This window comes from Carcharhinus amblyrhynchos, chromosome 27, assembly GCF_965287045.1.
Source record: "Carcharhinus amblyrhynchos chromosome 27, sCarAmb.v2.hapA, whole genome shotgun sequence".
NCBI classification, from domain to species: domain Eukaryota; kingdom Metazoa; phylum Chordata; class Chondrichthyes; order Carcharhiniformes; family Carcharhinidae; genus Carcharhinus; species Carcharhinus amblyrhynchos.
The window spans coordinates 24,756,929-24,771,896 of NC_137350.1; the positions used below are offsets into that span (position 1 = coordinate 24,756,929).

Here is a 14,968-nt window from a genome sequence, read left to right on the forward strand (position 1 = left end):
TAGAAAATAATGGAGATTAATGTTAGCTATTGAATTCTGAACTATGACCTTGTAATGACCCAGACATTCTGATGTGCCATTAATGAAGCACTTCCTGTAGATAAAAAATTGGAAGGGCGATGTGTTCTGAAAAGTTGATTGGGTAATGAAAGAAGCCAACATCCCTCATCCCTGTCAGAGCTGAATTTCCTTGTTCTCAAGGACTTTTGATCTTATCAAAGACCTAAGTGCAAATAATAAAGGCACAACTTAAAAATAAACAATAACAGCTTAACAATAAATAATAGGAAGAAATCAGAGAGGTAAAACTTTAGCTGGCCTTCTAGAAACTTTGCGAATATAATGATGCAAAATACTATAACATTAATCCCAGAATCGTGCTGTGAGCTTACTAGTAGAATAGAACAGTTTTCACTGTACCAATATTTTACATTGAAGCATTGAAACTAGAAGCAGGAGTAGGCCATTCGGCCCTTTGAGTCTGCTCTGCCATTCATTATGATCTTGGCTGATCATCAAATTCAATATCCCCCTTCTCCCCCCCCCATATCCTTTGATCCCTTTATCCCCAAGAGCTATATCTACTTTGCCTGATTTCAAGAAGAATGTTTTGGCCTCAACTACTTTCTGTGGGAGTGAATTCCACACATTCACCACTCTCTGGGTGAAGAAATTTCTCCTCACCTCAGTTCTGAAAGGTTTACCTCTTATCCACAAACTGCATCCCCTAGTTCTGGACTCCACTACCATCAGGAACATTCTTTCTGAATGTACCCTGTCTAACTCTGTCAGAATTTTATATGTTTCTTGGTGATAGGTTTAGGAATAATGACCTTTAGCCTTTAGACCCAGGCAGGATTTTTATTAAAATGGAAGAAAGGTGTAACTTCACGCCTTTAGACTTCCAGATATGTTCTGAGAAAGCCACAGTTTATGAGCATGTTTAATTTTCCAGATCCTTTCTCATTTTTCTGCATCAGAGCTAGCGCTGTGAACTTGGGAAGATTAAGTAGGCACAGGATAGGAAATATAGTTAGAATGCTTGCATTGCACTCCCAGTCATTTGGGTTGACAGTTACATGGCCAAGTGCTCTATTTCATCTTGTGCTGCAACACTGATTTGCTAACTCACAACTTCACTTTCATAATTAAATATCCAGTCTACCCCACAAAGGTACAAGATGAAGGAGTTGTTTTATAAAGGACAGGTTGGGACTGTCTGTTGGAGTTTAGAAGAACAAGAGATGATCCTACTGAATAGTATAAGATCCTGAGGGCACTTGACAGGATAGATGCCGAAAGGATATTTCCCCTTCTGGGAGAGGCCAGAAGTAGGGGACACATTAAAAATCTCCCATTTAAGATAAAAGTGAAGAGAAATCTTTTTCTCTTCGAGGGCTGTTAATCTGTGGAATCCTCTTCCCCAGAGAACAGTAGATTCTTGACTGACAAGTGAGTCGAAGGGCACGTGGACAGGAAATCAAGGGCCACTAAGATAAAAGCAAAACACTGCGGATGCTGGAATCTGAAACAAAAACAGAAAATGCTGGAAAACCTAAACAGGTCTGACAACAGCTGTGGAGAGAGAATAGAGCCAACATTTCGAGCCTGGGTGACCCTTTGTCAGAGAGGGTATTTGATGGGTTCATCAGGAACTGACAAAGGATCACCCTGACTCGAAACCTTGGATCTCTCTCCATAGGTGCTGTCAGACCTGCTGAGATTTTCCAGCATTTTCTGCTTTTGTTAAAGTAAAGGCCACAATCAGATCAACCATTATTCTTATCAAATGGCAGAGCAGGTGTGAGGGGCCAAATGGCCTATTCCTGTCCCTAGTTTGTATGAGTGTAGAGTAGGCAAGGAGGACACATATATACCCAGTAATACAAATGAGGGAGTGTCTCCAATAAATATTCAATAATTCATAGCCGATAGTCTTCTTTATTGTACTAAAGAAATATATGGTTTGAATGTTCCAAACATGATGAACAAGATAACGCATCAGAAATGTAATTCAGAAGTAACATCTTGGTTACTAATGATTAGAAATTTGAATTAGTTCAGATGCTTGTGCACTCTAGATTGGTCTTGGTTGTGATGCATCTTTGTCAATATTAAGCAGTGAACCTTCCAAGTAAATGTGCCTCCAATGATTAGATTAATGACAGTGGTCTTAATTGGGCGTAATGGGTCTGAAAAGTAATTTATATTCATGGATTATATGCCAAATTATAGACATTAAATCTTTCAAATGGTTTTGGAGCAGAAAATAGACTGAGATTACCGTATTTATTGGACCATAAAATTCACTTGTTCTCTGGGAGATGGTTGCGTAAAATTGATGTGTGCTGAAGGTAATGTCCAAATATTGCCGAAGCTTTTCCTCTTAAAACCCTGTATGTCTTATGGTCTGGCAAACTTGAAGGGTGGGAGTTTTCAGCCATGCTCACCCTGAAACCAGAAAATCTCGCCCGTGGTTATAGAATCATAATATCCCGACAGAAGGAGGCCATTGAGTCTGCACCGACCACAATTCCACCCAGGCCCTATCCCCATAACCCCGCATAGTTACCCTGCTAATCTCCCTGACACTAAGGGGCAATTTAGCATGGCCAATCCACCTATCCTGCACATCTTTGGACTGTGGAAGGAAACCGGAGCACCCGGAGGAAACCCACACAGGCGCAGGGAGAACGTGTAGACTCCACACAAACAGTGACCCAAGGCTGGAATTGAACCTGGGTCCCTGGTGCTGTGAAGCAGCAGTGCTAACCACTGTGCCACCCAAATAGGTCAACGGACCTTTCCTTGGTCTGCCCTATGCCTGTAACAATTCCCGTGGTGGGCGGAACAGTAAGATTCGCCCTGATTTTTCATTGTGTTCTTGAGCTATTTGCTGCAGTTCCAGTAAGCCCATCATAAAAGCGAGATTACTGACAAATCCAGGGATTCCCAATGCTGTCTAACATCTCCCATGTCCTGACTTGCGCTGAAAGACAAAAATGTTGAATGAGTTTGATCGCATTGAAGTCAGCCCAAAAGTGACAATGCATAAAGACCATTCTGAGCCTAACTTGCAGCTAGCTGATCACGCAACCCTTTTTGAAACTCTGCGAACGATTTGAGCAATGCTGGTTTTGACAAAAAAAGACAAATGGCGTGACCTCAGGATTAACCCGACTGAAGAGGTTCCAGCGTTCGACCTCCCTTGAAAACAGCAGCCTACACGCCACAGGATCCGCAGTCTCCGTAACTGCAAGGACATCCCACTTGTTCCGGAACTTGAATTGGAAGAGCGGTCTGGTTTGCATCTGTGGTTGCCCAGATCACACTGTTCAGCACATTAGACAGAATTTTCCCTTCCAGCACTCACTCCTGTAGTGGGGTCAAGTACAGGGAGTGCTTCCCACCACAGAGAGCACTGGAAATTGGTGCCAATTGACATGTGCCTGAAGATAATGTCCAAATATTTCCCAAGTATTTCCTCTTAAAATCCTGTTATGTCTTATGGTCTGGCAAACATGATGGGTGAGATTTTCTGGCCTCATTAATTATGCAGTTGGGAGTTTCCCCATGCTTTTCGTAGCAGTTTGGATTGGATGGCACATTCCCCGCCGTCATGCAGGGGCTCCATCTTTAAAAGATACCGAGGCAGCAACTTACCCACCACCCCGATTGAGGAGATAGCCAGAAGAGGATACGGAGCTCTGGTGTCTAATCTTCCTGAGCGTCTTCTCGAACAAGTGGAGGCCAGGAGGGATATCCCCTTTAACAGCAGATGGGAGGAGAAGGTCGGGCAGGGAGATGAACCCTGTGTGAGAGAAAGTCTCCGGGACAGGTAGTTCCCAGGGCCCCCAGCGGAGGACTGCCCTCCAATGTTGGAAGAGAGTGAACTGCCTCATCCGCTTCACCAAGACAAGCAAACCTTCAACTGCTCACCCACTGAATAGGTGCCTGAGCCTCAGTGACACCGTGATAAGGTCATGCTTCATAGCCCCACTGCAGTCCATCCACTCAGCAGGTGGAGAGACCACTCTGGGCCTCTGACCGTAACACACACGTAGCCATCTGGGAGGTGGGAGGAGTCAGTCAGGCTTTGTGGGCAGCAGTAAGCACTGTTAATGACATGCCTCTCTGAGCCTTATATCCTTATATCTGCATGGACACAACATCCTGGAAGATGCTGCCTTACAAGTGTCTCTACTTTATCAGGAGACTAAAGAAACTTGACATGTTTGCCACAATTATCACCAACTTCTACAGATGCACCATAGAAAGCATTCTTTCTGATTGTATCACAGCTCGGTATAAGCTCCTGCGCTGCCCAAGACCGCAAGGAACTACAAAAGGTCATGAACGAAGCCCAGTCCATCACTCAAACCAGCCTCCCGTCCATTGACTCTGTCTGCACTTCCTGCTGCCTCGAGAAAGCATAATCAAGGACCCCGCGCACCCTGGAGGTGTTCTCTTCCACCTTATTCCATCGGGAAAAAGATACAAAAGTCCGAGGCCACGCACCAACCGACTCGAACAGCTTCTTCCCTGCTGCCATAAGATTTTTGAATGGACTTACCTTGCATTAAGTTGATCTTTCTCGACACTCTAGCTATGACTGTAATGCTACACTCTGCACCCTCTCCTGTGGATCGAGGTCTCCATGGGGAAGGTGAAGAGACTCCATGGGGAACTTGGTCCAGCAGACTTTGCGGGAGATACATGCGGACCTGCCTTCCATCATGGTCGCCATGAGTGAGCATCAGCAATAGCTACACGAGGGGGGACTCTTCCTCCAGGTACCCCCTCCCCCTCAAGTCAGGCTGGAGCCCTTGGACACCAAGAGGGAGGAAGATCGGCAAATGGACACTCCTGGGAGCTCCACCCAGGACTCTCTGGGGTTTTCCAATTTCCCTTTGTCTGTGACCCCTTCAATCTTGTCTCTGTCGTCACAGCAGCTGTCCCACAACAGGTCAGTCAGAGTAAGCCAGGGCCTTCCAGGTCTCCAGAGGATGGCCCCAAGGTCATCCAAGGCAACAGGGCCAACAGACCAGCAGGGTGCCTTCACCCCTGCTGCGGATAACGGGGAACACCTGGAAATAAAAGGGAAGGAGATGTTCTGAATTTGCGAATGATTGCACGGGTGCATTATGATTGTCACACATATCAAACGTTGTTAAATATATTCACTTGCTTGTCAATCATGTGTCAACTGGTGTTTTTGCGATTGTCCTTAAGCCTTTGCACTCTCTCACTCACTCACCACCTCCTCCCCACCCACCCTCCACCACCACCTTCATCTTCCCTGGGACACCTCCATGTCACCCGGATTGAGGCACGAACAGGAAAGCAAAGATCTTTGCCAGGATCCTTGTGAGCCACATGCAGGCACTCTCCCACACAAGCCGAGCCTTTGCCCTTCACACTCCCATCTGTCCCAAGGCCGTGGCAGTGTCAGTACGACATGCTAGGGTTCCCTTTCCATTCTCCAGTTCTGCAGACCTGCATCTCCAGACACCCCTGCTGACCCAACTCCCGTGCAGCATCTCGAGATCTCCCAGGCGTCTCTGCATAGTTGCAATCAGCCATGCTGTTAGTAATGTTTGAGCTGCAGTCTAACATCTTTTCCCTCACCACCCCACCCTCCTCCATTGACTACACTGACTCCTCCCTGTGAACCCCTTTCCCCGCAGAAGCACCCCCCCCAATGTACATCCACACTCTTGCATAAGCCCCCATGCCTTGTGATATCTGCACAAGCCCATCTCTGCCCGCAATACAACAGGGTCCTTTGTGCCCTCCCAGTCCTTACCCGTTGCGAAACTCCCTTCAAATATTCCTCTTCTCCGATAACCCCAACAGCCCCCACACCCATTCCACTGCTTCATTTCTTTCCTCCCTGTCTTTTGCCACCCATCCTCCATGCCCTCACCTCCACCAGCTACCCTTGGCCTTCTTAGGGTAAGTGCCCGCTGTTACAAGCCAAGTTGTTCCAGCATGATTTTCTGTTGACATTGCGGATGATCTGGAATGGCAGTGTGATTCCGGTCTGGCCTTCATTTGCATCCCAGTTGTGGGATGCAAAGCGGTTTCGTGCCAGTATCTGGTGGAAGTGGTGATGGACCACTTCCACAAAGCAGGAAATCCCACCACCATTTTATGCCAACGGGCAATCAATTTTTTTTGGCTGCCACTGCATTGCCCCCCCGCTTGCCGTTAAACCTGTCATGAGAAGACTGGGTAATTCCACCCATTGTGATGTGGTTTATAAAAATTTGCCACTGGATTCAAGGCAACACAGCTAGTGCTTTGATTTGATTTGATTTATTATTGTCATATGCATTGATATACATTGAAAGGTATTGTTTCTTACACTCTATACAGACAGACATTCTGTTCATACAGTACATAGCGGAAAAGGAAAGGAGATGATGCAGAATATAGTGTTACAGTCATTGCTAAGATGTAAAGAAAGATCAACTTTAGATAGGGTGGATCCGTTCTAAAGTCTGATGGCATCAGGGAAGAAGCTGTCCTTTAGTAGGTTGGTACATGATCTCAGACTTGGTGTCTTTCTCCCGATGGAAGAAGAAGAAAGAGAGTATGTCCAGGGTGCGTGGCGTCCTTGATTATACTGGCTGCTTTTCTGAGGCAGCAGGAAATGTAGATGGAGTCAGTGGATGGGAGGCTGGTTTGAGTGATGGACTGAGCTACGTTCACAACCCTTTGTAGTTGATTGCAGTCTTGGTCAGAGCAGGAACCGTACCAAGCTGTGATACATCCGGAAAGGATGCTTTCTATGGCGCATCCACAAAAATTGATGAGATCCAGTGGACATGCCAAATTTCCTTAGCCTCCTGAGAAAGTAGAGACAGTGGCGGGCTTTCCTAACAATAGCGTTGGTGTGGAGATAACTGAACAGGTTGTTGGTGATCTAGACACCTAGAAACTTGAAGCTCTCGATCATTTCCACTTCATCCCCCTTAATGTAGACAGGGGCATGTCCTGCACTACATTTCATGAAGTCGATGACTAGCTTCTATATTTTACTGACATTGAGGGAGAGATTATTGTTGCTGCACAAGTTCGCCAGATTCTCTATCTGACTCCTCATACTCTGTCTCGTCATTGTTTGAAATTGACCGACAACAGTAGTGTCATCAGCAAACTTGAAAATCGAGTTGGAGCAGGGTTTATCCACACAATCATAAGTGTATAAAGACCATAGTATGAGGACATGGCCTTGCAAGGTACCAGTGTTGAGGATAATCGTGAAGGAGGTGTCGTTGCCTGTCCTTACCAATTGTGTTCTGTGGGTTAGGAAGCCTAGGATCCAGTTATAGAGGGAGGAATCGAGCCATAAGCCATGGAGTTTGAAAATGAGTTTTGTAGGAATAATGGTGCTGAAGGCTGAGTTGTAGTCAATAGAAAGGAGTCTGACATAAGTGTCTTTGTTATCCAAGTATTCCAGGGTCGAATGTAGGGCCAGGGAGATTGTGCACCTGTTGCGGTGATAGGCAAACTGTAATGGATTGATGCAATCTGGGAGACCTGGAGTTGATCTGTACCAATACTAACCTTTCGAAACAGTCCATAATATTGGATGTCAGAGCCACCAGTCATTAAGGCACATTGCCTGGTTTTCATTTGGTATAGGGAAGCAGGTAGAGACCTCAGATTGGTGTAAGGAGAGGTTAAAGATATCTGCACATACCCGCACTAGTTGGTCCGTGCAGGATCTCAGTGCTTGTCTGGGTACCCCATCTGAACCAGCTGCTTTCTGTGGGTTGACTGTCAAGAAAACTGATCTGACATTTGCGATATTGACTGATGCAGCCGAGGCGAAAGGCGTCCTCTCGCTGTCCTCATGCTCAAAACAGGCATAAAATACGTGTAGCTCACGGGGGAGGGGGCATTATTGCCGGCGATTCTACACGCTGTGACTTGGCTTCCATCTTGTACATTGACTTGTAAAGCTACTGGATATCAAAACACAAAAAGAAGAAGCATAGAGTTTTAGACAAAAATCCAGCCTTTTCTTTGGAGGGCATGACTCCAAGACAAAAATGGAAAGTGATCCGAGTTTGGAAAGGTTGGATGAAAATGCAAGCTTGGGTCACGGTAGCCTCACTTGACAGGTAATTTGGATCTAAATCAGGTTTTTTTTTGATTTGTTTTGGTTGAGAGTGAGTAGGTTTGAACCAGAGCCGCAATGTTTGTGTCAGGATTAGTCGATTTGTGCCAGTATTGAATGGCTGTGCACGAGACAAACTAAAGCCTATTCAGTTATTTCCAAGCTCTTTACAAAGTGCACTCTCATAATGAGCAAGTTTTTTCACATTACACCTAAGATTTCTTTCTTAGTCCCATGATTTTTTCCCAATAATCCTCAGGACTTTATAAATCAGTAAGGAAAATGATTTCAAGATTAAGATTATGAAGTTGCTGAGAGGCTAATTTTTATTTATCTCCAAATTAATTATATTTTTGATTCTCGAATAACTATATATTATATATCCTACAATGCAGAAAGAGGCCATCCGGCCCACTGAGTCTGCACCAATTTCCTAGGTTGTCCACTCTGCCCTACGTCCGCACAATTGCCATGGTTAATCCACCTAATCTACACACCTTTGGATACTAAGGGGTAATTTAGCTAATCTACCTAACCCACACATCTTTAGACTTTGGGAGGAAACCAGAGCAACTGGAGGAAACCCATACAGACACAGGGAGGACATGCAAACTCCACACAATCACCCAAGGCCAGAACTGAACCTGGGTCCCTGGTATTCTGCGGCAGCAGTGCTAACCATTTGTGCCACCTATAATATCCATAGCCCACATTGATTTTCTGAGAATGGGGGAAATGGGGACAGGCCATATTGCTGACAGGTAATGCCAATCAAAATCAATGACGGTAGCCACTGAAAGACAACAGTAGCTACCTTCCCACAAGAAATGTTCTCTGCTGAGTGTGTTGATCCATCTACTGCTATTTCATACAAAGATCCTGATGATTTCAATCAACCTTTCCCTATTCCTCCGAGGGAAGTTTGGTTCAGTGGATATTATTGTACCAGCTTGAGTTCGTCAGCTGTACTTCAAAGCACAGCTCTTGGATTCAGATTATACTAATATGTCCAATGAAGTAAGGTTCTGTTCTAATAAATATCGTTGATGTCTGAAATATTTGAATAATTCAAGCTATGCTCCAATCCCACCCGAAAATTCCTGACACTTTTGACATGTATCCAAGTATCTATATATATGCCCCATTGTGTTTATTTTGTGAAGAGGCTGTCTATTTCCGCCCCTGTAACATTGCCTGATTCTGGCTCTTCCTTAGCTCAGGCACTGCTGAAAGACTCCTCAATTGTCCTTTATCCATTCATGGGATGTGGGCACCATGGGCAAGCATTCATGGCCAATCCCGAATTACTCTTGAATTGAATGGCTTGCTCAGCCATTTCAGAGGGCAGTCAAGATTCAACCACATTGCTGTGGACTTAGAGTCACATGTAGGCCAGACCTAGTAATGATAGCAGATTTCCTAGTGCATTAGTGAACCTGGTGGATTTTTACGACAATCACATGCAAAGATAATTTCACAGTCAACATTACTGAGATTTTAATTCCAAACTTAGTTATTGAATTTAAAGCCTTTAACCTGCCATTGCGGGATTCAAACCCATGTCCACCAGAGAATTAACCTGAGCCTCTGGACAACCAAAAGAGAAAATGCTGGAAAGTCTCAGCAGGTCCGACAGCATCTGTAAGAAGAGAAAAGAGCTGACAATTCAAGTCCAGATGATCCTTTGTCAAAGTTTTGATTTGGGCTTTGAGGAGGGTCATCTGGACTCGAAACATTAGCTCTTTTCCCTCCTTACAGATGCCGCCAGACCTGCTGAGATTTCCCAGCATTTTCTCTTTTGATTTCAGATTCCAGCATCTGCAGTAATTTGCTTTTAATTAGCTCTGGTGACAGTACCACTATGCCACCCTCTCCCCTTTGTTACTTCTAGACTGCTACACGGTGGCACAGTGGTTGCCCCACGGCGCCGGGGACCCAGGTTCAATTCTTGCCTCAGGTGACTGTCTGGGTGGAGTTTGCACATTCTCCCTGTGTCTGTGTGGGTTTCCTCTGGGTGCTCTGGTTTCCTCCTACAGTTCAAAGATTCAAGTTTAGTTCAAAGGTTAGGTGGATTGGCCATAATAAATTGTACCTTATTGGCTAAAGATGTGTAGGTTAGGTAGATGTGTAGGTTAGGTGGATTAGCCATGGTAAGTGCGTAATATTACAGAATAGGGTGAAGGGTGGGCTTGTGCAAAATGTTCTTTCACAGAGTCGGTGCAGACGCGATGGGCCAAATGTCCTCCTTTAATGTGGGGAGTTTTATGATTCTATGTTCTATCCTAATGCACTCCTGCCCTGCCTGCCACTACCTTCTGTAAACTTGAGGTCATCCAAAGGCCTTCTGCATGTATCCTTACTCATACCAGCTCCCACTCTCCCATCCCCAATGCTGTTGACCAATATCAGCTTCCAGTAAAGCCCTAATTTTATAATTCTCATCCTTGTTCTTCAAGTCCCAATAAAAGGTCTCGCTCTTCCCTAGCTCTGTAATCTTGGTTAGGAGAGCATGGTGGCACAATGGTTCGCACAGTTGCCTCCCAGTGCCAGGGGCATGGGTCTGATTCCTTGCTGGGGTCACTGTTGGTGCGGAGTTTGCATGTTCTCTTCATGTCTGCGTGGGTTTCCTCCAGGTGTTCTGGTTTCCTCCCACAGTCCAAAGATGTGTGGGTTAGATGGATTGGCCATGCTAAATTGACCCTTAGTGTTAGGGGGGCTAGCTCAGGTAAATGAATGGGGTTATGGGGATAGGGCCTGTGTGGCATTGTGGTCAGTGCAGATGCGATGGGCTGAATGACCCCCTTCTGCATTGGAAGATTCTATGATTCCATGTCCTCCAGGGGCAATAAAGGATGGGTAATAAATGCTGGCCAGCCAGTGATGTGCCATGTCCCACCAATGAATAAAAAAAAATCTCCTCCCATCCCAAAACCATTTGCGGCTTCATAGAATCCCTACAGTGCAGAAGGAGGCCATTCAGCCCATCATGTTTATTCTGGCCTCTTGACCATTCTTGGCTTTAATCAATGCTATTGTTGGCTGAACTGTCACATGCTCAGGTCTTGGGTCCTGGAATTCTCTCTTTAACCTTCACCGGAGTCTTCTCTTTCCTGTTTTCAGATGCTGCTTTAAATTTACCTCTTTGACCAAAAGTTTAGGTCAACAGCTGTAAAATCAATTTTTGTGGCTCAGTGTCATATCTTTCTTTATAATGCTCCTGTGGATTGCTTTCAGGCATTTCATTAAAGTTTAAAAGTTTATTTATTGTCACAAGTAGGCTTACATTAACACTGCAATGAGGTTACTGTGAAAATCCCCTTGTTGCCACACTCCGGCACCAGTTCGGATACACTGAGGGAGAATTTTCCATGGCCAATACATCTAACCAGCATGTTTATCAGACTGCGGGAGCAAACCAGAGAAAGCCCATGCAGACATGGGGAGAATGTGCAAACTCCACACAGACAGTGATCCAAACGAGGAATTGAACCTGGGTCTCTGGTGCTGTGAGGCAGCAGTGCTAACCACTGTGCCACCGTGCCACCCTTACATCTAAGACACCACACAAATATGATTTGCTGTTGTTAAAATGTCAAAACCTGTGACATATCACGAAAAACAATGAAACGATCCACAAAATACTGGGCGATATCTTTTTTACATGCAGTTGCAGATGAAGAATAATGCAGGAAAATTGAAAGGTTAGAAACAGTGACATTTCTGCCTGTCTGATCCACCTGGCTGTCCAGCAGAGTTATTGAGGCAGGCAGTTGTTTGTTCTATTTCACTGGCTAATCCTATGCCGTTCTGTTTCCCCAGGCCGGGTATTCGTGCACTGCCGAGAAGGGTACAGCCGATCGCCTACACTAGTCATCGCTTACCTCATGCTGCGACACAAGATGGATGTCAAAACGGCCCTCCTGACTGTCCGCCAGAAAAGAGAGATTGGGCCGAACGATGGATTTCTGCGACAACTCTGTCAATTAAACGAGAAACTGGTCAAGGAGGGTAAAATTAAATCTTAAGTAACCATTTTGGAAGTAGCCAGCGCCTGGTGTGAATTTACAGATGCCTGAGATTTTATTGTACCACATGTTGCGTGTTGACGTTCAGGGTGAGGACAAAGTTTCAATCTTTCAATTATTTCTTCAGTGGGATCAGTTTTGTTTTGAAGTACAGTCCTTTCATATCTTTAAAAAGGCCAGATCGAAGTGATTTTAAATAGACCTCTTTCATTGCTTCCAAATTCATTGGACCTTTTAAATCTGATGGAGACACATTGTGATTTAGAACTTTAGTGTCTTGGACCCTGACCAATAAACATTGTCAATCCAAATAAAGAAAGCGGACTAGTAGAGATTGTGTAAGTGGTTGAGTGCACAGCTTCTGCACTGAACGCATTTACTTCCGATGACAGTGGCAGCTAAGGGTGCTAACTGAACGCAGTGAACATGTTAAACCTTGGATGCTGAGCTCACACTCTTGATAAGTTAGCCCCTTTTGGAAATAAATATCAACCCCTGCATTTAGTCACTCTTAGATCTGCAGACAGCTGGAATTTTACCATCCCTCCTGCCGGGATTCCAGGGTGGGCGAGGCTCGCAGAACGGAATTCTCCATTGCCCTCGGATGGGAGTTTACTAGCCTCGCCTGAGCGAGGTCTCATCTTTCCCTGATTCAGGGTTCATTTCCCTCCTCGTATGAATGGGCACAAATCTAGCCTGTAATGTGAACAACAGGCAAATAATTGATGCCCATTAGCTCCTAAAAGGGGGGACAAAATACAACACGTTTAACATCTTGCCCAAATCTGCAGGATGTTTTCCTCCCGACTTGCATAAATCCTAAAATCTATCAAAGTAGCTTTAACATACGGAAACTTAAAAAAAATGTCCCTATCATCACAAAAGCACAGTCAGGTTGTTCAGACTGTTTGTCCTTTTGCTGTTTTTATCTTCTCTGAGGGGTTTGAGCTCCTTAAGCTGAAAGTGATTGACTGCCATACCAATGTAATGAGCTTGTTAACCAGCGAGCAGCTGTTACAGCCCAGTGCTTGTGACATTTTTCTTCAGTGCTCGATCTGCTACCCAGCCCCCCAGTTTGATGTATTGTGAGATGTGACGGTTTAAAAGTCATAGAAACCTCAGCGTAACTACTGGTCAATCTGGCTGGTTCATTATAGCAAAGCCCACAACATCCTTGTATGTTTTAGAAAGCTGTGTTTTGGGTGGAATAAATTGTACAATGAGGGAGGTGGGAGGTGGAGGCAGGGTATTTGAAGAGCCTTCTGAGGAAAGTTGAAAAGTAGCTTTAGTCCTTGCCCTATTTAACTAATTTTGAGTTTGTGAGGTATTGTAATTATTCATATTTCTGGAAGGTGTGTGCCATTAGGAGCGTAGCAATCGGATGCCGTTTCATATTGCCAATCGTTCAAATATTTTCTGATTATAACTGTCTTTTTAGCCACCTGTGAACTGGAGAGAAATCACCTGAGCGCTGAATGAACTACAAATGTTTATTCTTTCTGAACTTTGCTGGCTCAGTGGAAACCTGGCTAAATTTTGGGCTGAGACGTTCAGTGATTTTGATGTCTAGATAAGTCGAGAGCTGTTTGTGTGTTAAAAGTTTGGGTCTACCTGATAGTTGACCGTGTTCAAGATGGTGTAGTGCTGAGTCTCACAGACTAGAAAGGTTCCAAATTTCCAGGATCCAGGTGTAGGTCAAGTTGACTTAGCTGGAAATTATCATTAGTCTCCATATTCTGGGAAGGGGAATGATCAACAACAATCCCCCACTACTGGTTGATATCTGGGACGCATGTTGGAGAGTATCATGTGTAGATGTCAAGTGAGTACAAAATCCAACTCAGCTATGATGCAGTCCATGGTCAACTAGGCTGCTGACTGCCATTGCCCTGAACCTCACAGATGAAGAATAGTTATTTGAACAATGTACCAGGGAACTGTACCCTAGAGCGACTGCTTCCAAGAGGGAAAGAGAATATTTTTGGGTGGGGTGTGGTGGGGGGGTTTATACAAATGTGGCTCGAGCCGGGAATCGAATCTGAGTGCTATAAGGCAGTAGTGCGAACCATTGTGCCACCGTGCCACCCCTAGACAGTCTGAATAGTGGGGTTTTTACTGTAACTAGTTTTATATTTTAGAAGTGGTGTTCGGGTGTGATTTAGTGCACACAGAGCAAATTTGTAGCTGATTTTGTTTTGCTAGTTTGTAAGCTTTTTTTGCATTTCAAACCAAGCAACACAGAAAACAAATCTCCCAAAAGATTCTGCACTGTTGCTCTTTTGAACTTCATTAGCAAGAAGATCGAGCAGGGTGGAAAATTAGCTGCCGATATCTGTCAGATACAAAACAGTTTCACTCCCCTTGTGTGTTTTTTCAAATTTAAAGTTTATTTATTAGTAAAAAGTAAGGCTTATATTAACACTGAAATGAAGTTACTGTGAAAAACCCCGAGTCGCCACAGTCTGTCACCTGTTTGGGTACATTGAGGGAGAATTTAGTACGGCCAGTGCACCTAACCAGCACATCTTTTGCATTGTGGGAGGAAACCAGAGCACCCGGAGGAAACCCACACAGCACAGAGAGAACATGCAGACCCTGCACAGACAGTGACCCAAGTTGGGAATTGAACCCGTTTCCATGATGCTCTGAGGCAGCAGTGCTAAACACTGTTCAACATTAAATGGTGATTTATTTCTTGGAGGCATTATTTAGGGAATAAGATACCTGATGTGTGTATTTAATTTTTAGAAAGTAACTTATTTAAAGTAAGATTTGTATTGTAATGGCCTGAAAACTGAGACAGGGTAAGAAGCTG

The 14,968-nt window shown here is 44.7% G+C and overlaps 1 protein-coding gene across 1 annotated transcript in view; it reads left to right on the forward strand.

The window, feature by feature from the left end:
* The window catches only part of dusp3a (dual specificity phosphatase 3a), a 32,848-nt gene extending 18,731 nt beyond the window's left edge, over window positions 1–14,117 (forward strand). Inside the window, exon 3 of the mRNA XM_080213944.1 lies at window positions 11,948–14,117. Within this exon, the coding sequence (XP_080070070.1) occupies window positions 11,948–12,153 (206 nt within the window). The 3' untranslated portion in view covers window positions 12,154–14,117. The remainder of the gene's footprint in view (window positions 1–11,947) is intronic.
* Window positions 14,118–14,968: the final 851 nt, after the last annotated feature.